The sequence below is a fragment of the Balaenoptera musculus genome, chromosome 3 (genome assembly GCF_009873245.2).
Source record: "Balaenoptera musculus isolate JJ_BM4_2016_0621 chromosome 3, mBalMus1.pri.v3, whole genome shotgun sequence".
NCBI lineage: Eukaryota > Metazoa > Chordata > Mammalia > Artiodactyla > Balaenopteridae > Balaenoptera > Balaenoptera musculus.
In genome coordinates, this window is record NC_045787.1 from 50,174,726 (window position 1) to 50,202,163 (window position 27,438).

Genomic DNA, 27,438 nt, shown 5'->3' on the forward strand with positions numbered 1-27,438 from the left:
TTTCATTAATTCTCATCACAGCTCTTTAAGATAGGAATTATCATTCCCATTTTACCTATGAATAAGTTAAGGTGTTAATAGGTTGTAATTTGCTCAAAGTCACATAACTAGTAAGTAGCTAGAGCTGGGAGTTGAACCTACATCTGTCTCACTATAAAATCTAAGTCTCAAGATTATACATTGCCTCCTGGCCTTTATCCCACCAGTGCTTGCCATAGGCCTTTAAGTATGGTTTTCCTCAATATCACTTTCATCACAGTACTCATTGCTGAAACACCTACAGTGCCCCACCATTGTTTAAAGCAGTGATTCTGACAAATATGCCCCAAGAAAATCATCTTCAAGGGTTTTTACTCCCCCAAATTTTCGTATGTCTTTCTTTCTTAAAAATTAGTGAACACTGAGACCTAAAGGATAAGATTCAAAGTCTTTACTGTAGTATGTAATTAAAACTCTGTAACCTAGTACTACCTTACTTGCTTGATGTGGTCACCTATTTCTTACTGACACTTATAATAGCATCGACTTAAAAGCACATTATTTTTACCCTTGTCTTTACTTCTTTATCCACGTGCTTCCCTCATCATTGAGCCTGGTTTTGGTAGGCTAATATTGGGCATATAGTAAGCACTCTATTTATACCCATTACATTAAAACTGAATTAGAATGGACATGTGTAAGAAATATTTAGTCTTTTTTTTTTTGCTGTCTTCAGTATCCTTGATTGATCTATTTGATACCATGGATTCAGTTACCACATGTATACTAACATTCTGAACTCTAGGAGACAAGGCCAAATATTTCTTCTGGGCTCTTATCCCTCTTTCTGAGTTGCCTTTAGGAAACATCTGTATTTTAGATATCAAAATTAAATTCATCTTTACATGAAAACCTCCTTTTCCTATTCCTTATCAACATCACCAATCACTCTGTCCCCCTGGTATCTCAGAAGTCATCGTCAGTATACTAGTCTTATATTATTCATGATTCAAATTTGTCCCTAATCAAACTGAAAGATTCACTATATGTCATGATCCTGCAGGTATATTTGTAAATGGAAAAAATCATGAATGTTAGATCTGGGAATTGCCAGGATTCCCTTTTACTGATGTTTTGTGAAGATGTCAAGTTTCCTTGCATATCCATGCCTTCCTTCCCCAGTGTCCCCCCACCCCTCTTTTTCCTTTGCTTGGAGTGTGTGCTCTCTTTTATTTGGCTAATTTTTATTTTTCCTTTTAAAATTTACCTCCATTATTAACTCCTCACTACCTCTACCTCCCTCCCCAAGACAACTTTCACCCAGGCTGAGCCATCAAACACTTGTTAAACTGCATTGTAATGATTTTTTTTCTTATCCGTGCTAAGTATTTATTTTACGTAATCTCTATAACAGCCATGTGATATAGATGTTATTATTCCTGTTTTGTAAATGACAAAATCAATACTGAGATGTTAAGCTGCTTGCCTAAGACTGTGTAATTAGGAGGTCGTGGAATCAGAATTTTGACCTTAGGTTTTTATAGCTATTAAAGTGTCTAATGTGATTTTGAATGCTGCAAAAGCTGCCTCCTTCTAAAAGGCTGGCAAGAAATTTCACTGGTAGCACAGCATTCTGGGGTGGGGGGCAGCTCCATGCAGTCGGCGCACTGCCCTTCCCTAACTTCCCTGGGGTCCTGGATAGTACTAAGTTTAGCAGCCTTGTAGAGCAAGTGTAGGCAAAAGGAATTTTTCTGTCAATCTTTTGTTGAATTAAATTTCTGGTCTAAAATAACTTTTGTGCACAATTACTTTGAGATTGACTCTACTAGGAGATTAGTTTGAATTTTTTCTATTGGTAGCAACAGCATGTCTTAAATGTTTAAAGCATACCTTCCTCCTGCTGCTTACTTTGCACAAAGTAAAAACAGAAAAAAAAATAATGTTTAACTTCTACTGAATTATAGTGAACTGGATACTCCAAAAGCAATTTGTGTTTGCTACAAGGTTGAAATGTGAAAGATACCACCATCGATAGTTCTAGCTTGCTTTTTATGTTTGCTCTTAAACCTGTAAAACACTTTAAACAGTAGAAAGACCAAGTAAATTCTTTCCTCTTTGCCAAGAAAATTGCAACCCACAGTCCATTATCAAATAAGTAGGATAACTCTAGTATGGTGTCATCACATTTCTCTTGTCTGACTTTTTAATTGAGGGAGCTCTGTGATAAAATTATCAAATGTTTGTTTCAGACTCTCAAATCTATATCTCTAGGCTGACTTACTTTTCTTTTCTCCAGCTGCCTACTAGACATCTCTATATTTAAATATCTCACTTGTTACCCAAGCCCTAGCCAAGGCTTAATTCATTATCTTTTCTTCCCAAACTTCTCCCTGTTCTGTGACTTCTCTTTCTAATTCCCTGGTATCAGTGCCCCCTAAAGAAGAATTTTAGATTTAGTTGACGTTTTTCTTATTTTTTTCCTTGCACAACCAGTTAGTTGAACTGTTCTACCAATTTTTCATCCATGGCGTATCTCAAATCTGTTTTTTCTTTTTAATTTATTTTACTATTACCCTTGTTCCAGGCTTTATTATCTCTAGCCTGGGCTGCAGCCCTAGTCTACAGACTGGTCTCCCATCTCCCTTCTCTTTTTTCCCTTCCACTCATTACTATCAGAATAGTCTTCCTGAAGCCTGATTAAGATGTTATAGTTGCTTTCTGTTGACTGTAGAAATAAGGCCAAATTCCTTGGCCTATTATTTCAAGCTTTTTCTTTCATGACTCCCCTTTGCCAACTCTGTCCTTTAGTCTAATGCTTCTTAAACTTCCTTAGTAATAAAAAAATCACTTGTAGTACTTTAAAAAAAATTTAAATTCCTAGACCCCATCTCAGACCTACTGAATCAAAATCTCCGAGGGAGAAACCTGAGAATCTGTACTTTTAATGAATTCACTGGAAATCTTACCTGGGAAATGTAGGAAACACTGTGTTAACAGATCTGAAATATTTGCTGTTCTACATATATGCCTTGTATTTTCCTTTTTGTGTGTCTTCGTTCATGTTCTTTCCCCTGCCTGAAGTGTTCTATCCCACTTCTGAATGTCAAAGTCATATTTATTTTCAACACCTAGAATACTATCTTTTCTAAATGTCTTTTCCAGGTTTTCTTAATCTTTTCTTTTTCTGATCTAACGTCTACCTTTCTTGTGATACTTATATTTTGCTTTTAAAAACATTCTTTTTGCTTTATTACACAAGAAATGTATGACTGTGTTCTTGTTGTGTAGTATTCAAACATTATACCCTTTTCTTTCTGCCTTATTAATTTTGTAGGGTCCTAGGCTGTGAGCTCCTTCATAGTAAACTTTGTGTCATCTTTGAGTGGCAGTGTGTTGCAGTAGAAATAGCATGGATTTGGGATCATAAAAACTCATATTGGCACTTCACTTTCTATAGATAGTCTGCGACCTTGAATAACTTAGTCTCTCTGAGTCTCCATTTTCCTCTTTGTAACATGGCATTAATATGTACCATTTACAGTTGTGAAATAAGGATACAGATAGTCCTTATTTTGATACGTCATGCAATCGAAAAATGGTTTCAAAAGTCAAATGTCTTAAACTGTATACTCTATGTTATAAATTGTATTTTATTCTCAGAGAGCTAAAGAATATCAGTCACTAATATAATCATGATTATCACGCAGAAGCTGCTGCCCTCATACTCAAGCAGTCTAGAGGGCTAGTGAGAAACTTCACCAGTTCAGCTTCCTGAAGGAGGAAGCCATAAGCACAGCACTGTGGGTGCAGTGCCCTTCCTGAGCGCTCCCACGGGGTCCTGAATGGTAGCTTGAGCAGCCTTGGAGAGCATGGGTGTATATCTGTACATCGTGACCCACCAACAATCCACTCTCCACATGTGAGTGGGTCTTGAAACACCATGCAGAATCTTTGGCCTACCGAATTTAGCTGTTTTGTGTGTTCATATAATGGAGTCATGGGTAAGTTTAGCTTGAGAAAAGAGAGCAACAATAAGCAAAAATTGTTGAAATTTACTGGCTTAAAGGAAAGGACATTTCTCTAAGAGGGCATGAGATAAATTCTAGCGAGAACAGAAATGGGAGTGCATTTTGTTTATTTTGCTTTTGTACTGTTCTTCAGACTGTGGGCATCCTTCAAATACATTTTACCTTTTGGGTAAAATGAAACTTTGGCCAGAAAAGGGAAGGCTAGCCTGAATATTGGAAAAGTGTGACCAAATAATATATTTTTTAAAATTTAGCCTTACTGTTTTTAAGTGTAAATAACTAGAGCCAAAGTCAAGTCAGTGTCTTTTACAATGACTGAGAACAATTTGCAGTTTCAGTGGTTGCATGAAATTAAATATTTCTAGAGGGCTTGAAAATAATTGTTTCATTATTCATTTGCTTATCAAGTTTCTTTTTTCAGTGACTCCACAGTGTTAATCTTTATTCCAGAACCTAACATCACAAGTTAGTAATTGGTAAAGTCTGAATTGAGGCTTTACTTTATGTGGAAGGAGAAATAAGATAGAGTCCCCTCTGGTTTATGGATTATCAGCGTGGGATTACAGACACTGCTTCACCCCACTCATTATTCATGACAAGGTGCCTCTGTCCCATGGGTTAGCTTTCTTTCATTATTTATTTCAGTATCTTTCTACTACCTGATAAAATCTCTTTTAGAATAATAGAATTTTATAGCTCAAAGGGATCTAGTCCAAGTTCCTTTCTTTATAGATGAGGAAACTGAGACCCTGGTTAAGTGACTTGCCAGACTGACTTCATTTCCTTTTTGATAGGATTGCATGATAGGAGGATGCCATAATAACATATCTTGAGTTCAGGAAAGCACATTGTCAGAGTCTCTCATGATATTCTTGTGGACAACATGAGGAAATGTGATCTGGGAGATAGTACAGTCAGATGGATTTATAGCTAATTGAATACTTCTGCCCAAAGAGTGCTTTGTTGTCAACCTGTGCCTGATTATTTGAATTAATAAGTTAAAATGTAATAAGAGTACGTGTATATTCTGTACTTTAGTTTAATGAAATCAGCTGAATAGGTGTAAGACTTAATAGCCTGTAAGCCCTAGTTGAATTACTAAGAATAAAGTCTCTGGAATAAGGAATTTAACATTCTTTGCATTTTGGGGGATCACATTTGCAGCATTTTGTTCAGTTCTGAACACATTTAAAAAGGATACTGGCAAAGTGGATGTATCCAGAGGAACAGAGGGTCATGAGGAGGATGGGGATGATGCCAAAAAGCATCTTACTCGGGGAAGGCTTAAGGACTGGATATACTTCGGTGAAGTAAAAACTGAGTGAAAATGTGATCCTAGGCTTCAAATATTTGAAAGGTTTTTATCTGGAAGATCCTCCCCTTCATATTGCTTTCTTAAATAACAGTTTCATTCAAATGTCTGTATTGGTTTAAAGTTCACCCCTGAATCTTTGTGTATAACTTAAATACAAATGTCAGAAAATATCTTTCAAGTAAAAGCTACAATCAGACAAGTAGTTTTCTTGAGGCAAGTTAAATGGTAGGTCCAGTATAAAAATATCTCAATAGCTAAATTTGAAAATACTGATTAATGTGTGCCACATTCACATTGATACACAATATTTATCTTACTACAGTATATGTTAGCATTTTAACTTCAAATCCAAAGTTATAAAAAAGCTATTTTCTTACCCAGACAAAGGTATATCAATAGACAAATGCATCACTTTTGAGAATAAAGAAGGTTTTTGTCTTATTCTCATTTATCCTGTGAAATTTAAGTTTCCCCCAAATTTGGGAAGTGGGTTGGGCATGACTTGGAGAGTGCTGCTAGGCCATTTGTACAGAGGTTGTCAGAAGTGTTAAATAGTCTCTTTTTTTTCAAAAAAATTTTTATTTTTTGGCTGCACTGCATGGCTTCTGGGATCTTAGTTCCCTGACCAGGGTTTGAACCCGCACCCTCAACAGTGAAAGCGCAGAGTCCTAACCACTGGACCGCCAGGGAATTCCCCAGTCTATTTTATAAAATGTTTTTGCCCCATTAAATTGTATTAAACTTTGATTTACTTATCTTTCTAGTTGCTTATATTTAATTTTTTTAAATGTTAATATATTTGTAATCGTTTCATATTTCTGCTGTAGCAAATTACCATAAATTTAGTGACTTGAAGCAAAACAAATTTAGTATGTTATAGTTCTGGAGGCCAGAAGTCCAAAACAGGTTTCACTGGGCTAGATATCGAGGTGTTGGCAGGGCTGCCTTCCTTCTGGCGGCTCTGAGGAGAATCCATTCTCTTATTTTTCCAATTTCTAGAGACTGCCTATATTCCTTGGCTTACGACTCCTTCATCTTCAAAGCCAGCAATAGCAGGTCAAGTCTTTCTTATCTTTTCATCATTCTGCACCTGACTCTCCTGCCTCTCTCTTTCTTATAAAGACTCTTGTGATTACCTTGGACCCACCCTGATAGTCCAGGATAATCTCCTCATCTCATAATTCTTAATTTATCTACAAAATCCCTTTCGCCAAGTCAAGTAACATACTCACAGATTTTGAGGATCAGGAAGTGGACATCTTTAGGGGCTGTTACCCTGCCTACCAATTTATTTGTATCTAAACTAAACTGTATGGAATATTCCTAATAACAGCAATTGTTTGTAGTTCATTTTTAGTTCTAGAAGGTACAACTAGGATTAGTTGGATGGTTGAAAATTACACATATTCTTTTTTTCTCCAATTAGAGAGAGAGTTGTCCAATAATAGAAGCCATTTAAAAAGGGGTGATTTTCATGTGTGTGTGTGTGATTATTAAGCTCCTTTCAGGTGTGGAGACACTGGTTGATGGTCAGCAGTAATGTTAAGGAGATTCCTGCATTGTGTGGAGACTGGATTAAGTGGCCTGTAAGATCTTTTTTTTTCCCCCAAACTAGTAAGTTTTCTGGTTCTGTGCTAAAGGTCACAGAATGTAATAGGGTTCATGAGAGAAACAGTATATATGTGTATATATATATATATATATGTGTGTGTGTGTGTGTGTATGTGTATATACACACACACATACACACACATATAGGAGAGGGGGAGAAGTAGAGATTAAGATTGATAGATTGCTTGAGTTTTAGGAATTGGCTCATATGTTTGTGGGGGCTGGCAAGTCTAAAATCTGTAGAGTAGGCCAGCAAGCTGGAGACTCAGGGTGGAGTGAATGTTACAGTCTTGAGTCCAAAATTTTCAGGCTGGAAAGTCAGGCATAATTTTTGTGTTACAGTGTTGAGGCCAAATTGCTTCTTGCTTGGGAAAGTCTTTGCTCTTAAGGCCTTCGACTGATTAGACGAGGCCTGCCTACATTTTGGTGGATAATCTGCTTTACTCAAAGTCTACTGATTTAAGTGCTAATCACATCTAAAAAAAAATTGTTTCATAGCAACATCTAGGCTGGTGTTTGATCAAACGACTTGGGTACCATAGCATAAAATTAACCATCACACAGAGGTAGTTAGAGGTTGAGACTCAGACCTTCCCACTTCTTGACCAGTGTTGTTCCTCTGTACCACTATGCCTCTTGCTTTCTTTCTTTCCACTTGTACTCTGTTTAGTTCCCACTGTTTCACTGCCTCTATGTTCTTGGGTGTGAAGTGGCAGATAATATAATTTTCCCACATCTCCTTTGATGTTCATTTTCAGATTTGCTTACAGACAGTTTTGAATTTACTGTGGCGCTTCTTGCATTGTGTTCACTAAATATATTTAGTATTTTGTTCAGCCCTAAACCCTTTAATGAGCCAGCTGCTTTTATGTAATTTTTTCAAAAATTGTTTTAAAATATATTAGGTGTTTGTTCTTCCTTTAAAATTATTGTTACCTGATGGTATAAATAACAACCTTAAAATAGGTCATTCAGAAAGAGTAGGCATGAAAGAGAAATATCTGAATTCATTTTTATCCTCTTTGAGACTATCTCCAAATTTCTACAGCTCTTCCACAATTTGTTTTCTCTGCCTGCAGGATTCAAAGTCTGCTGTAGTAGGAAGCGACATCTAAAAAATTGCTTTTGATCATATATTTCTATGTTAATTTAAAACATTAATTAAAATTTGAAATGGTAATGATTATTCAGATTAATTAGTTTCCTTCTATTGTAAAGTCTTATTTAAAGTTAATGTAAGACAAGTTTCTTTTTTTCCCTTTAAGCTGGTTTAAGTTTTGGGAGATAAACAAGAACCCATTTTTTTAATGTTAATTAAGCTAACAATTGTAAACTAACATTTACAAGTAAATGAAATAGTAGAGCTTATTAATGGACCAAGAGCCTGGAGACCTGAATTCTAATCTTACTCCTGTTATTTATTAGTGCAACTCTCATTTTCTGATATGTTACTAAGAGGCTGGACAAGAGGGTCTGAGGCCAACTCTGGCTGTAATGTCTTTGACTGTGACTCCCATGAGGGAGGCACATGGGGAGAATTAATAAGGGACTATTTCTTAGAATAGATGAAAATAAACATTGATGGCTGAAGACACAGGAGGAAGAAATTTTAGGAAGGAAAGCGTGAAAAAAAGATATTCAAGTTTTATTCTAGTTGAGGTCATTTTATATTCACTTGTACACTTTTGTACATATCTCGTTTAGTTCTCTTGTATGAAGCAAGCAAGGCTGCTATTATTATTTCCATTTTGTAAACAGAGTTTCTGAGGTTGGATGAGGTCATTCTCTTTCCTCAAATGGTACACGTTTTGGACTAAAGCCCATAGAATTACTGAATACTAGATTTTGAAACTCATTTGGTCCAACTCTTATCTTCTTTTCCTGTGTTCTTTCTACTATACCATCTTCTGGTTTTTGAACAGTTTTCATTGTTAGACAAACATCAAGTAATTCTTTGATGTTTTGTCTTTTTATTACTCCTCGGTTTGTGTAAGGTTATGGAATTAGAAATATATTTTAATTGCATAATTCAGATTCTACGACTTTTTAAAATTACAGATAATAGTATCTTTAGATTAACTGTTTGAGAAAAGTTTTTGTTTTGCCTTTTGAAACTAGACTATAAGCATGTTTAAACTGATTAAGTCTTGAAAATGTGGAGTACTCCATGTTAATACAGAAATTTAAAAATCCATTATTTTCATCATGGAAATAAATTTCAGAAAGTATACATCTGCCTCAAAGTAAAGCCTGTCAAATTTAGAAGTCTGTTCCCAGAGCTGTTAAACAGTCAAGAATGGGGCTAAAGAGAAAGAGGTATTTTTACCTCTCTGTATCTGACATTTAAAAATTTTAGTTAACACATTTTGTGATGAATTTTTCAAAATAAAATGTTCCTTCAAAATAGAGAGAAATTATCCTTAATTCCTGTCAACTCTAACCTCATACTGTTCACTCTTACATGATTAGTTGAGGGGTGGGGATGGTGAGCAGCTTTCCACCTCGAGATACAAGGTATAAATTTGAAGTTTTCATACCTTGTGGTGGAGAAGTCTGTAGGATAGTCTGCAGCTCTGAAACCAGGCCAGTTGTTCTGGGTCCATAGGGGCCTCTAGGAAAAGAAAAATGGATTTATTATATCATTGTGAGACAGACTGGGATTTAAATCCTAGATCCTATACCATTAGCTTTGTGACCTTTAGTAAATCACTATACTCTCTAAGTCTTTATTTTCCATCTGTAAAATGGGGCTAATAACACCCACCTTATTTACTTTCATTTGGGGACAGGAGGAATTGAAAGGTGGGAATATTGTACTGTAGCACAGTGCCTGACACAAAGTATATGTTTAATAAATTAGAATAATAGTAGTAGTAGTTTTTTTAATAGTTCTACTTCTTATATCTTACTATGTCTTGTTTCCCTACTAAAATATAAATTTATTGAGAACATGAACTTTGAAATTAAAGTATTTAATAAATATTAGGTCATTGATGAATATTGTCATACATAAAAGGCTTTTTTACATATGTTAAATAGCACCTTGTAGGTGCTCTCATCTGGTTGCTTGGGTACATTTTTAAAGTGATTCTGTGCAGTATAGACAGTATATTTGAAGAATAATAGTGTGTGTTTATTTCAAATTACTTTTGTGATCTATCTTCTAAGTTTTAATATATTGGTCAAAAATTAATTAGTTTAGTGGTAAATCACAATGAGGTTTTAGTGTTTGGAAATAGTAATCAATAAACTTATTTTTAAGGATATATCACTTTTTGAAAGAAAGATGTTTCTAAAATATTTTTAGTCAATGGGAGAATAAGATTGCTATTTATAAAGCTTTTGTTTATACTCAAATTTTCAGGAACATATATCTTTTGCTAACCACATTATATCAGTACTAGATTTTTACGTAAATGTGTTAACTTGTCCTTTTGGAAGACTATTTTTTCTCCACTCATGATTATATCATACCTTCCTTTCTAGAGCATGAAGGGAAAAAGCAAAAGTAGTCATGACTTGCTTAAGGATGATCCACATCTCAGCTCTGTTCCAGCTGTTGAAAGGTTAGCATGGTGCTAGTGTGATCCTAAGTTCTTATTTTCTGGCTCAGATCATTTTCTTGCTTCCTTTGTAAGTAAACAGTCAGTTCTCATAAGTCAAATTTTGTCAACCCAACCAAAAAACTAAAGCATTTTGGTAATGGGGGTAGTAGAGCTACTAGCATAATGGAGAGAATCACTCTAGTCACATTCAGTCTCCTTGCTATCTATCAACCTCTGCTGAACTAATTAAATTTAAAATTAGCTGTTAAACTTTTAAATCTTGGGATAGTTTGAATACTAGGAAGCTGTCTGCTTTAACAATTTAATGTTTAATTGAAAATTTCTTTGCTAACTTTTTCCTTGCATAATTTTTGTCTCAGAATCATGAGTAAGCAAATCAGATTTGAAGGGTTTTGTGAAGAAGTCACCACATTTTGGGCCAGTTCACTGAGTATTATTCCTTACATATTTCAGGAGTTATCAGAAAATTTTTGTTGCTTCTCTTTGATAAGAGAAGATGTCTTAGTGTTAAATATAATTGCACATGATTCACTGGGCCAGTGTCTCAAAATGGGACTAAAATACTATTGTACTCACTATTGTAGCTCATTTTTAAAAATTCTATATTAAAACAATCTTTTCTTAATATACTTTTATTTGAAGGATTTGGCTTCTTCAGCCTGAATACATCAAGCCAATAGAAGAAATTGTTGTCTGCAGCCTTTTGTTCATGAAAATAACACTACTGGTTGTTTGCTTTTTAAAAAAAATTCTAGTGAATTTGTATTTGTGCTAATGGAGCATACCTTTTATTCTATGTATAAAAACAACTTCCCTTTAGAATGTTTCTATTTGCTCTACAATGCCATTCTGAAATTCCTGTGTTGAAGTGTTTTTGAACTATTAATCCCAGCAAAATATTCTAAATTTTTGGATAATTGAATAATTTTGTTAGTTTCATTTTGAAGCTAAAATTTGTTTTCCTTATTTTTTTGTAGTGAAAAAGGGGATGCAGCAGGAGATTCAGATGATGTGAGTATTAATTTTAGTATAAATATAGTTGAACAATTTATAGAAAATTCAAAATCTTTACAAATGATTAAATTATTTTTCCTAAAAGGTAATATGTATTACCTTTTATAATTATATATGTAAAATTTTGAAAAAGACTTGAAAAATAAATTATTTATTTTGATATTGGAATTTTCCTTCATAGTATGTGTATGTTTCCTTACAAAATCAGAATCTTATATATGAATTTCTAGCCTGTTTTTTCTCCCTGTCACGTAACATAACATGAATACTCAAAATTTAGATGTCATTGATTTTATTTTGTTATGGTAAAAGTTTAAATGTTGATGCATGACATCCTACATGATGGATGGGAAATATTTGGATACCTGTCATTTATGGTAGTTTCCTTCTTCATACACACATTTTGGAAGATTCTCTCTCAAGACTGTAGTGACCTTGCTTCATTACTTGTACTGGCTATTAAAGCTGATAAAACAGAAGGCAGAGTTTCCTTTATGTATAAGAGATCAAGTTTTTCAAGTCATTCGTTTGCCACTTTATATAAAAACCCATTGATCTGTGCGTTGTATAAAGGAAGTACATAACTGTCCATGCAAGAACACAGCTATTACCATAGTCAAAAGAGAGGATTTTCTCTGACTATATATGATAGAGAAAGGATGGCTATCTAACCTGGTCAAGAAAACCTTCCAGGAAGAGATGATGCTGTGTTGTGTCTTATAGGAGAATTAGGAGTTAACTAGATCAAAAAAGAAACTGGTGAAGGGTGGGATTCCTCAGAGAACCACATATGCTACCACGTGGTAACAAGGAGAGAGTATACCTTATTTAGGAAGTACAAGCTAAGATTAAAGTTTGAGAAGGAACCTGCCTTGTGAGGAGCAGGGAAGAAGAGTGTTAAAGGTAGAGGGAACTACATGTACAAAAGGCTCTGAAGTAGGAGAGTTTGATGTGTTCCAGGAGCTGAAAGCAAACCAGTGTGACCAGAGCGTCATGACAGGAGGGAGAGTGGGTGAGGTTGGAGTGGGAGGAAGAAGCCAAATATTACAGAGCTTCCTGGGCTATGGGGAGAAGTTTGAATTTCATCCTCAAAGTAATGAGAAACAGCTGAAGGGTATTAGTTAAAAGGAAGAGTACTATGGTCAACTTTGCATTTTAGGAAGATCACTGTTGGCAATATTAGAGAGGACAAATTAGAAGAAATAGGCTGGAGTCAAGGAGACCTATTGGGAAGCTATGGCAGAAGGAGAGCTTGATAGAAGACCACAGGTGTGACATGGGAGAGAGACAGATTTGAAAGAGGTCTAAGAGGTGACTGATTCCATACTATGAGGTGAGGGAGAAGGAGGAGTCTAGGACAACCACAAGGTTTCTGATTTGGGCAACTTGTTAGATGGGTACAAGAGATAGGTGGGGGGAACAATGAAAAATAACGTGCTTAATAATGTGCATTTTGAGATTCAGATAACTTGGAGACATCTATGTAACATTAATATGGATCTGGAAGATAGGCTCAAGGCCTAATGTAAAATTATGTTCTTATAGTCTTGAGGGAGTGAGGTCATCTAAGGACACTGTATGGTCTTTAATCTGTTTTGTGTCCCAAGATCCTTTGCAATCACTAAGACTGCAGACCTTCTTCCCAGGAAATATATTATATCCACAAACAAAATTTTATGAATTTGCAGGGCATTTTTTTTTTATATCTCCTGAGGACCAAACATGGAAGACCTAGGTCAGTGGTTATCAAGTTTTAAGGCTAAAGAATTTCTTAAACATCTCATTGAAAACACTCACAATTTCCATCCCTAGAGATTTGGTTCAGTAATACTGAGATGAGGGCTAGGATTTCACATTTTTAGAGACAATCCATGTTTTATAGCCTGAGGACTAGACTTTGAGAACCACTGCTCCAAGGTCCACAAGCCTCAAGTTAAGAATCCTGCCTCACCATGACTCACCTGGTTAGAGAATCACAAGAGAAAAAGATCCACTTGGGTAGTTTCTTCCTTCTCCTTCTCTACCCTCTTCCCTCCCTCTCTCCTCCTTTTTCCCTCCATTGCTTGCTCTCTTGATGCTGGGAGCTATTCTGGAAGTTGAAGATCTAGCAATAAGCAAAACAATCCAGAATTTTAGTTCTAATGGACTCCTTTCTCTGATTATGGGAGAGAGGCAATAATCATATAAATAATTAAAATGTATAGTATGTCAGATGAGTGATAAATGTTTTGAGGAAAATAAAATAGGGAAGGGGAATAGAGAGTACTGGAGGTGGGTGGGCAGCTCTGACATTTTATTTGGGGGATCAAGAAAAGTGTCACCAAAAGGGTAGCATTTGAGCAGAGACCTGAAGGAGATGAAAGAGTCAGCAATGCAGATACATGGAATAGGAGAGTTTCAGGCTGGAAAGAAGAGCAACTCCAAAGTTGGCTAGTGTTGCTGGCCTGGAGTTGTAGGAGATTATGTCAGGGAGGTCCAGATTGTGTAGGGTTTGAGTGAGTTGGGAATCCACTGGAGGGTTTTGAGCCGAGTAGTGATTGCTATGACTTAGATTGTAGGAAGAAATATCAGTTTCTCTACCTCCACCTCTTTTACTTGCATTAATCCCTGGGTGAGGTCAGTATGCTGGCCAACTGCCTCCAAAAACCACATTTCCTACTGGGAAGGAATAGGAATGTAGATAGACAATATCCTGGGTGATCCAGAGGGAGCATAGTCTGCTGTGCAGAGGAGCTGGGTGTGGATCGAGCAACAACACTTACTGGGCTATACAGTACTTACATAGCCGGCCTAGAGCAGATCCCAGCGGGTATTCCCGCCTGTAGCAGATTCTTCAAGCCCTCACTAGTTCGAAACAAAAAATAAACCTGGCCTAGAATGCAACAAGGAGAGTTTGAGATGGACCTCTGGAAGTGAAAGAAGAAAATGGAATGCCCAGCAAATACTCCATTTCAATTTTTACAGGATGGAGAATATGGAAGTGCAGAGCATGAAGAATATGTTGATGGTGATGAAAAGGACCTGATGAGAGAAAGAATTGCAAAAAAGTTAAAAAAGGGCACAAGTGCAAATGTTAAGACAGCTGGAGAGAGTGAAGTGGAGAAGAAATCAGTTAGCCGCAGGTGAGTCAAGCGTTGTGCTTCTAAGTATCAGAGTTTTGTTTTTGCTTTTGTTTTTGTTTTTTAATTAATTTTTGTTAGAGTATAGTTGCTTTACAGTGTTGTGTTAGTTTCTGCTGTACACCAAAGTGAATCAGCTATACGTATACATATATCTCCTCTTTTGGATTTCCTTCCCATTTAGGTAAGTATCAGAGTTTTTGTCATTTTATACTTAATTTTAAATTAAGATTGAGCCCTTTATTCAACTTACTTTCTAAAATACTATTTTCATAATGTTTGATATATATACCAGTCATGCTAAATTAGCCCATTCAGAGGCCTAAAAGAAAATAGACCAATTTTATTTACAGCAATGGTCATGCGAGTCAAATTCCAGTTCATTTCTCTCTGATCTCTTCTTTAAAAGCCTCTAAATTGTTTTTATATTTGGGACAAACAATATATTAGCTAGATGTGGAAGGTTGTATTTGTTTAAAACCAACAAAAGCAGTAAAACAATTGTATGGAACAAAAAGAGACAACCTCAGATTTGAGTAAAATTTGTCTAAACTGGTTAAGAAATGTATGGGCCTGAAAACGCTCTTAAATGTCTTTTCAAGTCTGATTTATACTGTCTATCCCTCCTAATCTCAGTGATATCATAAGAGAAATTTCAGCAAATGTCTGAAATCATTAGTGCTTTCGGTCAGTTATACCAGCTTCACTATAGTTTGTCTCATGTTAATTTTATGTTAAAAAAAAAAACAGAAAAACTTCTAAGAGTCTTAAAAAATTGTAATGTGGTAAAAAAGGATAATTATTTTTAAAGGAAAATCACTGCTCAGTCTAAGTTGAATTATAATGGGTATACCTGCCAGCCAGATAGGATGTCAGTGTGAAATCATTATCTATTAAGAAATCAGTGCTCTTTGTATATATAAACTGTTCATCTGTATGTGCTTGAAGTACTCCATTATCCTTCAGTCATTTTCTGATTCAAGCAGTAGGATCAGGGACTAGACTAGCCTCCCAGCCTTTTAGGCAAGGAGCCATTCAAAGTATGATTTTACTGAAAATTTGTGGTATTGCTTCTATTTGTAAAGAAACATCTGGAATCTGTTAAAGCTGCTTATCACTTTGGATAGTAAACCTACAAGCAGGTTTCTTGAGTACTCAATATTTAAATTGGGGAATGATATTTAACAATATAATTTTCAACAGATTTACATAGAGTAGATTATTTCCCTAATTGTTCTATTGAAAAGTACTTAGGGGTTCAAGAGGAAAAAGTCCAAAGCTCTTCTTACCTTCTCTCCTTTCTTTTCTCTCATTGTACTTATTCTGATTTCTTGAGGATTTCTGTCCCTTGCCTCCTTCCTTTTCTAAATGCATCAGTCTCACTCTTTCTTGTCCAGTCCACTTTCTGTAAGCCTGTACCTTGACTACTGAATGCTGCTGAGCAGAATCACACAGCCGTGGACAAGTCCAGCCTCAGCTGTGCCCCCAGTGCTTCCCTTCAACCTCAGGTTCACTCTCTCTCATTAGGTCACCTGGCTTCCTGTTCTGTGAAACAAGAGTAACTTCTTCAACTCTTACTCTTTTCACTTTTCGCTGTACCTATTCAGACCAATTCTTATCTCCTTCTCTTCTGCTTTAAAGGGAGGAATCCCTCTACCCATTCAAAATGATTCCATCCTCTTTACTTTGTCTTTAGTTTTCTCTCTTCACTCATTCCTTTCCTTCAGCTTGTGGATAGACTTAAGCCTCTTCCAGCATTCAAGAGTGAAAACAAAAACACCACTTCATTATTTCCTGTCCCCACCACCTTAGTTCCCATTTATTTTTAAATACACATCATTTAGCTTTTCCCTCATCACTCCCCTGAAACTACTCTCCCTAAGGCCATGTACTTGACAAATCTAACGGCTACTTTCCAGTTTTTGTTTTTCCTGGTATCTCTGCTGTGGAATTTGGCATTTTTTGCCTTTTCCCTCTTGAAAACCATCTTCCTCAAGAACCTGCTACTTAAATTGTGACCTGTGGACCAATAGCATTAGTATCCCTTGGAATCTTTTTAGAAATGCCAAGTCTCAGGCCCCACCTCACACTTTCTGAATCAGAATCTGTGTTTTAATAGGATCCTCAGGTGATTTGTACATTAAAGTTTGAGAAGCACTTCTCTAGAATACTAATTTTTACCACCAGTGCCACTGGACTAGTTCAAGTTTGTATCATCTTAGCTCCAAGGTCAGCAACTTCTGACTCCCCAGGGTATTCCCATAGCACCTTTCTCATACTTCAGTGATATTATGACATCCAGTTATACATTTTTTTTCTTCCTTGTGTACCCTTATACTGTAATTTTCTTAAAGGCAGAGATTGTGTCCATTTACCTGTGGTCAAACGTCATAGGTACTCAGATGTTTATATAAATGAATGAACAAAAAAAAAAGAGTGACTCCTTCTTTGACAAATCACTTTCTCCTCCAGATCTTATAAGTAACTTGCTTGTATGTATCACATGAGATTTATTGCTTTGCCTACTATCCGTTGCCTATAATGAGCTCCTTCAGAGACTGTCTTACATCCTCCAAGTCTTGTATAATAAGCACGTGGTAATTGGTCATTAAAGTTTGTGTAATGAGTGGGCGAATAAATGAGTGAATACATTTGTGATTCATTAGAAGAATGGTTTTCACTCCTGACTCCACATTAGATTCGCTGGAGAAATGTTGAAAAGAAAAAATACTGATGCCCATGTCCCAATCCCAAAGATTCGGAATCATTTGGTCTGCAGTGAAGCCTGGGCACATGCATTTTTACTTTTTAACTTTCAATTGAAATATAGTATATGTACACACTATATCTGTATGAACTATATTTCATAGTGCACATATAATAAATACACAGGTTGCTGAATTTTTACAAGCCAAATACACCCCTATACCCATCACCCAGATCAAGAAACAGAAAATTGCCATTACCCACAAGTCTCCCTCTTGCCCTATTCTGGTTATTTCTCCCCTCCTCCCCTGATAGTAACCACTTTTCTAACTTCCAAGAACATAACATTAATTTAGGGCAATAATACTTTGTAAAATCTCTCCAGATATTCTAATGTGCAGCTAAGGGTTAAGAACCCCAGTCCCTACCAAACACTCACTCTCTTGATTACTTCTGAGGCACAGAATAATGTAAAGGTAGATTTAAAAAATTGTAGTGTCACCTCAGGTCTTTTTTGTAGTCTAACAGAGATAAGACATTTATATCAGTTGAACTCAGTTTAATCTCTGAAAAAGGTGAAAGGGTCAGTATAGTGAGAAGTCATTTTAGAAGAAACAAAATGATATTTGAGTTTTCCTAATGTTTTTCAAGATGTGTGCTGGTAAAGATTCAAATCAGTGTCTCTCAATGTTTTCCATATATTTGAGTCACCTTACAAGCCCCACCCCTGGTCAAGTCGATCAGAATTTTTCGACCATGAGAAGTTTTAAAAAGCACGGGTTATTCTCATGTGCACTCAAGGTTAACTGAAAGGCGGTAGTTACAGCCTGTCTTTGAAAAGTCCTGTTTTAAAACTTATTCTAAAGAATCTTTTCTTTGCCTGCAGGTGGAGCTCACCTGCTGCAAGTTAATCATATAAACCAAATTGAGTCATCTGCCCTACTTGTTTTTAGCATCTGTTTACAGATTTATAATAAATGGCTAAACAGTAAAATCAGATATAGCAAGCAGACTGGAGAGTCAAAAATCAGTGGTTTGTTGTGCTGATTATAGTCATTATGGAAATTCTGTCTTTTATAGTGTAATTTCTGTCATCTCTAATTTTATTGTGATTACTCTTCTAAAGTATTTTCATCAAAATGAAATATAAATCAAAGAAATCTTGACATATACCCTGAAATCGCCATTACGAGTTTTGGTAGTAGTCCTTCAAGGTTAACTAGACTATGTTAGTTTTGGTGTTTGAACAGGTTCTGGTTTGATTAGCTATGTTGTTTACCTGTCATATTTAGTTGACTGTGGCATTATTCCTATTTCATAAAACAATTCTCTTATTTGGTAAAGTCAAGTAGAATTTGTGTTTTACTCATGAGCTGTGTTACGTTGACTGAATATGAAATATCTTATATGATAGTATCAGAAATTTAAATATAAATATTGAAGTTGAGTTTGAACTCTAATGAGTTGGATTGAACTTTAAATTATGAAGCAAGGGATAATACAATCAGAAATACCTCCTTTGGCCTGGGTGAACACCCAAATGAGCTGCTGCTAATTTTAATCTTTCAAGTCTCCTTTTGTTGAATTTGAAATATGTGACCACGTTTTCTTATGGAACTTTGAATACTTTTTTTCCCCCAATATTTCTAGCCTTCTCAAAAATATTAATTAAGCTTTCTCTCAGCATTAGGGAATTTTTTGAGTCTTAATATACTTTGTATTCTGGTTTCTCTTACTTTATGATCAGACTTTAGAAGTACATAGATGTCTTTAGTACATAAACTTGGTTTGCTTTAGCAAATTCAAAAACATAGTGTCATATTTAAGTTTGAGAAGTTTAAAAGATAGTACACATATAAAAATGATAGTACAAAATTTAAAAGATAGTACAATAACAAAGGTTGAAGTCCACAGGCATTCTAAAACCCTATTTAAATCATTAGAATCATCATCTCTAAGAAGTCCCCCTCTTTCCTCAGAACTTTTACAAGCAAGGAATGAAATTAACCAGTCAGAGCATTTTTGCTTCCTTTCACCTTCTGTTGCCCCAAGGTATTGAACTGAAGCAGACAGTAAAAAAAGAGGAAGAGAAAGAAATGCGAGATCTATACATTGCGTAAGTGGTCTCTGAAAATTTGCAGGTATTATTTCTTTCGTATAGAGTAGTAGTGGTGTAAATACTGTATTTTCAGGAAATATTTGGGTTTAACAGCAGATATTAAGCTTTGGAGCAGTCTGGTAGCAGTTAGTTTGCATACTAACTTTTACTAGAACTTGACAGTTCTTTTTTATATGTTCTTTCTTAACCTATCATTCTATTCTCAAATACGTGTTACTCTTACTGTCAGTTACTGGGCAAGAACTGCTATATGCCAGACAGTGCCAGGCTCCAGGAACATGAAAAAAAGGAGAAATGGTTTCTGCCCACAAATGTTCACAATATAGCATAAGAATTATAAACAATTAATTACAATTCAGTATGGCATGTGCTCTAATAGAAGTGCATGCAAAATATTATAGATGATAAGTAGGCAATGTATCTTTCAGGACAAGATTAAAATACCAGGTTTAAAAAGGGATGAATATAAAATTGCCATTTTTGTAGATCAAGAATAGTCAAATACAGCAATCTCATAAGTTTCATCCTAATGCTAGTACGATAAGCCATTTTTTGGAACCACTATTTAAAAGAGATAACATTTTAGCATTCTCAAGTCCTTTAAATTAATGTTGCATAATCTCCCAATGTAGACTAGATGGTTTATCCTGTTGTCTTTACCTGTTATGTTTAAAATTTTGGAATAGTAACAATTATAATATAAACCACACCATCATCTGGCATTTCTGGCGAGCTTCCATTTTTCTTCTTTTTAGGTATTTATAGCAAGAATTTTTGGATGTTCTGGGTAAAACTGTTTCTTGGGCTGTTTGAAATAAAATACCACTTTAAAAATGTCCAGTTAGTTCATTGAGAACCTTAATCCATATCCAAGGAATCACTTTCAAAATAAAACAAACAAAAAAATCCTTGAACTTCAGTTATATACTTAGGAAATACAGCAACCCTACTGTTTTCACAATTAGATTTTGTTTGGCAGGCAGGAAGCAGTGAAATACATACGTGGGGGAGGTTCTCCTGTCAAAAGGGAGAAGAGCTGTTTGCATCTCTTTAGAGTGTATTGATTTGTGTTACCCTTGAGAGTTACATTCTACTGACCTTGCAGTATCAGTTGTTTATAGGCAACGGAATTATACATTTGAAATGTAATATTGAGATTATGTGCAGAAAAACATTCTTTAAGTTATTCAGCATTTGAGGAAATGTTCTCTGCCCTGGAACAAATATAGTCACACTGAAGAGTTTTGAAACATTCGTTGCTTTCCTACCTTCCTTATCTGTATATTGTGAATTCACCTGTAAATTAAATTGGCACGTATACTTTGGGTAAAATACAGAAGAGAATAGCCACCCAAGATACCAAGTTCTTGTTTAGCACAAAGTTAAAAGCATATGAAGTTACACAAGGGCCTGAGGAAGATTTATAGTTATTAGTGATTGTACTCTGTCTGACTCTAGCCTTTCTTTCTGTTCCCTTCTCTAACTGTTCAGGGATTTTATTTCAGGGATCACTTAGCTTTTGCACATTAATTGAATTCCTCCTTTGTACCAGGCACTGTGCTAGGTCCCAGGATGCTCAGATTAGAAAGGCTCAGCCTCTTCTCAAGTTGCTTAGTTTCTAGTAAAGGGGGGCAGTTGTATAAGCAAATAAGGGCTGTGAAGTGTTCATAGGTGATCTAGCCAGAGAGTTGTTCTCTTATTCCACAAGTATTTATTGTTCTTCTGCAGTGTGACCAGGCAATAAATTTTGCCAAGGCAGTTTATTTCTCTAATTTAACCCCTAGAACAAAGCTACAAGTTACAGTTTATATTATGATTCTCATTTTACAAATGAAAAAAAAACAAACAAACTGGATTTGAAGAGGATAAGTGGCTTATGGTCCAAAAGTGGCAAAGCCTGTACCTGAACCTGCAATGGTCTGACACCTCTACGGAGCCTAGAGAGGGGTTGGCCAGGGCCAACCCATACGTGTCCAGCTAAAGTGTAAGTCTCATGTGGAATGTTTCTGGCCAAGATATAACATCATTTTAGGAATATGTATTACTCTATATAAATGTAGGGGGTGGATTAGAGGAAGGAGACTGAAGCAGAAAGACAAATTAGTGGATTATTAGATTAGTCCAAGGGAGAGGTAATAAGGATCTAACTAACTAAGGTAGTATCTGTGGGGATGGATTCGAGAGATATTAAGGGGGTAATAGATTGGATGTAGGAGACCTGAAGGAAAAAATTATATTCCAGGTGACTCTGTTTTGTGGCTTAGATAACTGGCCAAGTGGTGGTTATAACCATTGAGATAGGAACCCTGGAAGGTCCTAGTGCTTACGTCATACATTTTTGTCCTGTTAGTCCTTTCTGTTTTACATCGACGTCCTGACACATAAACGTACATCCTGAATTGTTTCTTATTTAATGCTCCCTTTATAAGTCAACTTAGGTTAGGTTATGCTATGGTAACAAACAATACCCATATCTCAGTGGTTTAAAACTAGTGTTTGTTTTCTTGCTCTGGCTACATCCTGGTGGGATCTGTGCATCTGCTCCGTATCATCTTCATTCAAGGGCTGAGGATGAAGGGACAGCCTCTTTCTGAGAGGCATGGCAGAGGGAAATGAGTGATGATGAATCATATGCTAGTTCTTAAAGCTTCTGCTTAGAAGTGGCATAATCACTTCACCATTTCACTGGCCAGAGCAAATGATATGGCCAAGCCTGATGTCCATATGATGAAGTATAAACCTTTCACTGAGAGCTTAGAAATAGTAATGCAATCTACTACAGTCTCTGTGCTTTAGCCAGGAATTGCTATAAGTACCTGTGACTGTGTAATAAATTTATTCATCATCTTCCTGGCAGACAAGACAAAAGAGACGTAATAAGGATTACATAATTGCCATTATCTGAATTTTAACAAGAAAGGTATCAATTCCTAATTATTTCAGTCTTTTAAAAAGTATAAAATTCTAAAGGAAATTCTATCTTATCAGTCTTTACACAAGGGGCGGAGAAGAACATAATGATTGTCTTCTACAAGTTTCATAGAAGATGCAGAAACGTAACATTATGCGCATAACATTAAATCATAAATTACGTCAAATTATCTCAAGTAAAGGGATTTCTATGTAAGGGAATAGAGGAGTTGTGCAGAATCCAGATAAAAGAATTGCACACAGTCCTCACAGGAGAGGAAGTTGTCAGAAACTTATATTTTCTCTCTCCTTCTGCAGCCTCAAATCTCTGCTTGCCTTTGTTCATTTGTTCCCTTATCTTCTATAATCTTGTGTTTTCTCTGTAAGGCTCTAGTCTGTTCCCTCTTGCACTTCAGCTCTTCAGAAGTAAATTGACTTGCTTTCTGTGTCCCAAATTCTTGGGAGAGAGAATCTTATTGGCTTGGCTTGGGATAGGTGTCCATTCAGTCTTGTTATTGGAGAGGATAATGGTAGCAGCGGGGGAGTTAAAAGCCATAAGATATGTGGGTGTGACAGAAATAAATAGGCCCTCTATCATCTATCCTTCCCTTCTTATTTAGTAAGGAGAACCCAAATTTTTAGCTGGATTCGTGGCTGCCTAGCTAAAAGACATTCACCAGTCTCCTTTGTAGCTAAGGATGGCCTTGTGACCACGTTTTGGCTAGTGAGATAAAACAGAAGTGTGTCAGACTTTCAGGCAGTCTTTTTTTTTTTTTAAATAAATTTATTTAGTTATTTATTTTTGGGTGTGTTGGGTCTTCGTTTCTATGCGAGGGCTTTCTCCAGTTCCGGAGAGCGGCGGCCACTCTTCATCGTGGTGCGCAGACCTCTCACTGTCGCGGCCTCTCCCGTTGCGGAGCACAGGCTCCAGACGCGCAGGCTCAGTAGTTGTGGCTCACGGGCCTAGCCGCTCCGCGGCATGTGGGATCTTCCCAGACCAGGGCTCAGAACCCGTGTCCCCTGCATTGGCAGGCAGATTCTTAACCACTGCGCCACCAGGGAAGCACCCAGGCAGTCTCTTTATAAAGGAAAGAAGGAAGAGGCTAGCCCTCCTTCATCCCTTCCTCCTGCTGTCAGCCTGGCACACAGGTTGGAGCTATGGATGGCAGAATGGAGCGGTTGAAGGAGCCTGGGTCTTTGAAGACTTCATGGAATTACAATTCCCACTTGGATTGCCTATCTAGGATTTTTTCTATGTGAAATAAAATAATCTTAAGATTGTTGAAGCCACGTTATTTGGGGTTTCTGTTAAGTGTGGCAGATCCTAAACCTAACTGATAGTATAAGGTTGTTTCTTCCAGGGCTGTGAGTAGGGTAGGTTCTCTAAGGTGGGAATGTGGGCAGGGAGGAAATGAATAGCTTCTTCATTATTTCAAATAGCTTTCTTAGCTGGTTTTCTCATTGTTCCTGGAAGAGAATCATCTGAATTAATAGGACCCAACATATCCACCCCTCTTCTCACTTTTGGCTGATCATGTTGCTCCTTATTAATTCATTACAGAAACAGAAGTAGCAGGAGAACTTCCTCATTTTCCCACCACCAAATCTACTCATCTGCATCTGAATCCATATTCTTTTAGCAAAGGCAACCCCTCCTCTCTCTGCTCTGGTCCTCACTTTCATACACATTTTGGCCAAGCTGTTATCCACCTTACTCCTGTGGCTCACTTCACGCCAGGCATATTGTTCTTCTTGCTGTTCCACAGACATATGAAGATCATTCATCTTTCAGGCCTCTGCACTTGGGGTTACCTCAGCCTGAAACGTTCTTCTCTGAGATATTCTTAGTAACCATTCCTTCTCTTCATTCAATTCCTTATTCAGGTATCATCTTATCAGAGAGGCTACCACACTACTTAAAATAACTGCCTTCATCCCTACCAAGGGTACATATCCAAATGACCTGGGGACAAATTTTAAAAATTTGTTTGGCTTTTACAAAATGCATATGCTAGGACTACTCCCCTCTGGGCGGGGTGGGGGGGAAATCTCATTCAGTAGGTCTAACGTGATTTGCTCATTTTTTGAAGCCAGTTAATTAGTGATGAAAATACACGTTACTTAACCTTTTCCTACTGTTGGGAACATAGGTGAATAAAGGTAAATAAGTTTAAAAAGCAAGTTTGGAACTAGATTATGTGTCCTTTTCAGGCTCAGATGTTTGTAGAAGACAACGGTCACTGTACTCTAGGGAGGCAAAGTTAGAGGGTCTCTTTTCCTAGCCAAAAATCACTTTTTCTACAAGTTCTACAACTTTTTAAGAATGACTGATATATTGTTTCATCAACATTAATCTTCTAAACAAGTGGACTTTGTTCTATTTTTTTAGCCTTATTGCATCTTTGCCTTTATTTAAGCTTGTCTTTTTAAAAGTAGACACAATATAAACTATTCGGTAATGACCTACTTTGAAGAAGAATCTCATAGAATTCACTACATTTCTTTCCTACCTTTTTGCCAATTTTGATATGTTAGTAATATTTGATGTCTCCTTCCTCCTTAGTTTTTATTATTATTTAGATATTGCTATACCATGTGTATCAGTTCATTCAATATAAGTGTACATTTATATTGATTTCAATGTGCATACTATTTAAGTGCACCTATGTGAGTGTTAAACCTTAAATAAGTTTTCCATTATTACTTTGAAGTATAGCTTCAGTGGCTTACTAGATTTTTAATGTAATTTTATATTTGATTTATTTTTCAGTAAGCCAATAAAAACAATAAGCCTATTTCTTCCAGGGCTATGAGTAGGGTAAGTTCTTTCAGGTGGGAATGTGGGCAGAGAGGAAATGAATATAAGCCTTCCTTATATTTATTATCTTCTACTCAATTTTTTTTGTTAAAGGTCCTTAATACATTTTTCTAGTATTGCTAATTGCAAATTTTGTGATGTCAACGTAGTTTGCTTTCCATTTTAAAATTTATATTGTTGATTTAGCTGCTTCTTTAAGAATTATCTTGTTTTTAAACAGCCTCAAATTTATTATATGATAATGGATAGGATTCTGTTCCTACTGAAAAGTACTTTTCTTATAGTCAAAGGCAGTTATTAATTGGCATGTGAGCTTAAGTACTGAATTATTTCTTTTCGTGTTTTAAATTTGTTCTAGAAATTCATTAGATCAAAGGTATACATGTACTCAGCAGATAGGAAGTTAGATTTGTTCTTTGCTGTATATTTGATTTCCTTGATTCTAAGAAAATGTCTTCTTAACTTCAAAAGTTATATAATGACTTCTTGCCAATTTCTTTTTCCTTTTAGATAAGCATTTACTTTTTAAATTTTATTAATCATTACAAATTAATAGAAAATTTCTGGATATGCTTATTTGTTTGCAATATTGACAGTAACTTGAAATGTCTTAAAGACGGGCTTTATGTAAGGGAGTTAAAAAGAAAAACCCTTGGCTTGACTTCAGAGAGTTTAGAAAGATATCATGTAAGCCTCAGACAAAGACTTGAGTGTTACAGTCATCGTATTTTATGTCCTTGCTGCTCTTTGGTAAGATTCAGTTTTAGGTGCAGTTTGTATGCACTTGCCTAGTCAGGTAGAAAAAAAGATATATAGCTGACCTGTGATAAAAGGTGAGAATGTCTAATCCTGATGCTGCTGGAGAGTAGCCCAGAAATTGAAGGCCAGGATAACATTGCAAAGTTATCACCAGTCTTAATTATTTGACTTTATGCTCATCATTACACTCTTAGGTAGGATTTATCAGTATCCTAGTGAAGTTTTAAAAATTATGATTTGTACCTTTTATTGTTTTAGCTTATGCTGTGTGGTATGCAATGAATCTTGGAACAAAATGTGTTTACATTTTAGTAGATATTTAACAGTCTTTGCTAATAGTTTTGTAGTAAATTAATTAGTGATAAAAATACGTTACTTAATGTTTTCCTATATGTTGAAAGTATAGATGAATAAAGGTAAAAAGGTTAAAAAGCAAGTTTGAATCTAGATGATCTGTCTTTTTCAATGTTAGGCTCAGATGTTTGCAGAAGACAATGATTACTCTACTCTAGGGAGACAAAGTGAGAAGGTCCCTTCTCCTAGCCAAGCTAGCCTTGTTTCTAAGCTGTGCCACTGAATAGCAACAGTTTTCACTAGGAAGAAAGGAACGTAACACCTGTTATAGTACTTACACACAGCCTTCAACAAAAATTAGACACCTAGGGCCCTGGCCTCCAGAGGGGGGCTACAACCTAAGGATGGTTCAATTGCAGCATCACTGCTTAGGGTCTTTGGTGCTAGGGCCATAAAATGGAGAAATGTTTGAATTACCTTAATTCATGGAGTTTAAGGTAATAGCCTTTTACATGTATAAAAGCTCCTACTAACTCAAGGTACTTTTCATAAAATACTGATAAATCACTGTTTATTCCACCAAAAAAGCATATAAGGCATATTTGCATATGAGAAAATTAATTTCAGTTTGTCCTTTTAAAAAGTTTTTGAAGTAACATTTTAAGAATGTAAGTTCATACTGTATGGATTTTTGAATTGTTCTTTTTTAAAACACTATAACTGTTGAAGTTTAGTATAGATGAACACCTGGCACCTAAACCAGGTTAAAACAAAATGCAAACAATTAAAAAGCAATAAAGCTATAAATCTGATATGGAAATAGATTATGCCAAAGGGATTTACCTCATCTGGGCTCTTTAAGGTTGAAAAACTCCCAGTTTCTAGGCAGAGCAATTGCCTAGCCTTAGTATATTATTGCATGCTACAGCATTCTTTTTCTGCTTCACGTTAGTCAAGTTCTGCTTAAGGTAACTTTTTTTCATTGTTGTTAGAGTTCCATTTTCGATTCTTTTGACAGAAAGAAATTCATGTATAGAGCTATGATACGTTGAACTAGAAGGGGTACTTAAGTATATGCTGTTTGCCAAATCTAAAGCATTACATACCTATTAAATCTTAAAGAGGAAAAAATAATAGATGGCTAGAGAGGTAGATTGATAGAACAGAATACAGAGCCCAGAAATAGACTCACACAAATAC

General features: G+C 35.9%; 1 protein-coding gene across 2 annotated transcripts in view; it reads left to right on the plus strand.

The window, feature by feature from the left end:
• The window catches only part of CWC27 (CWC27 spliceosome associated cyclophilin), a 228,681-nt gene that overhangs the window by 28,128 nt on the left and 173,115 nt on the right, over positions 1–27,438 (plus strand). For both annotated transcript variants that reach the window (XM_036846973.1, XM_036846975.1), the window contains 3 exons: positions 10,420–10,499; positions 11,477–11,510; positions 14,478–14,635. In XM_036846973.1, coding sequence (XP_036702868.1) covers positions 10,420–10,499; positions 11,477–11,510; positions 14,478–14,635 — 272 coding nt within the window. The remainder of the gene's footprint in view (positions 1–10,419; positions 10,500–11,476; positions 11,511–14,477; positions 14,636–27,438) is intronic.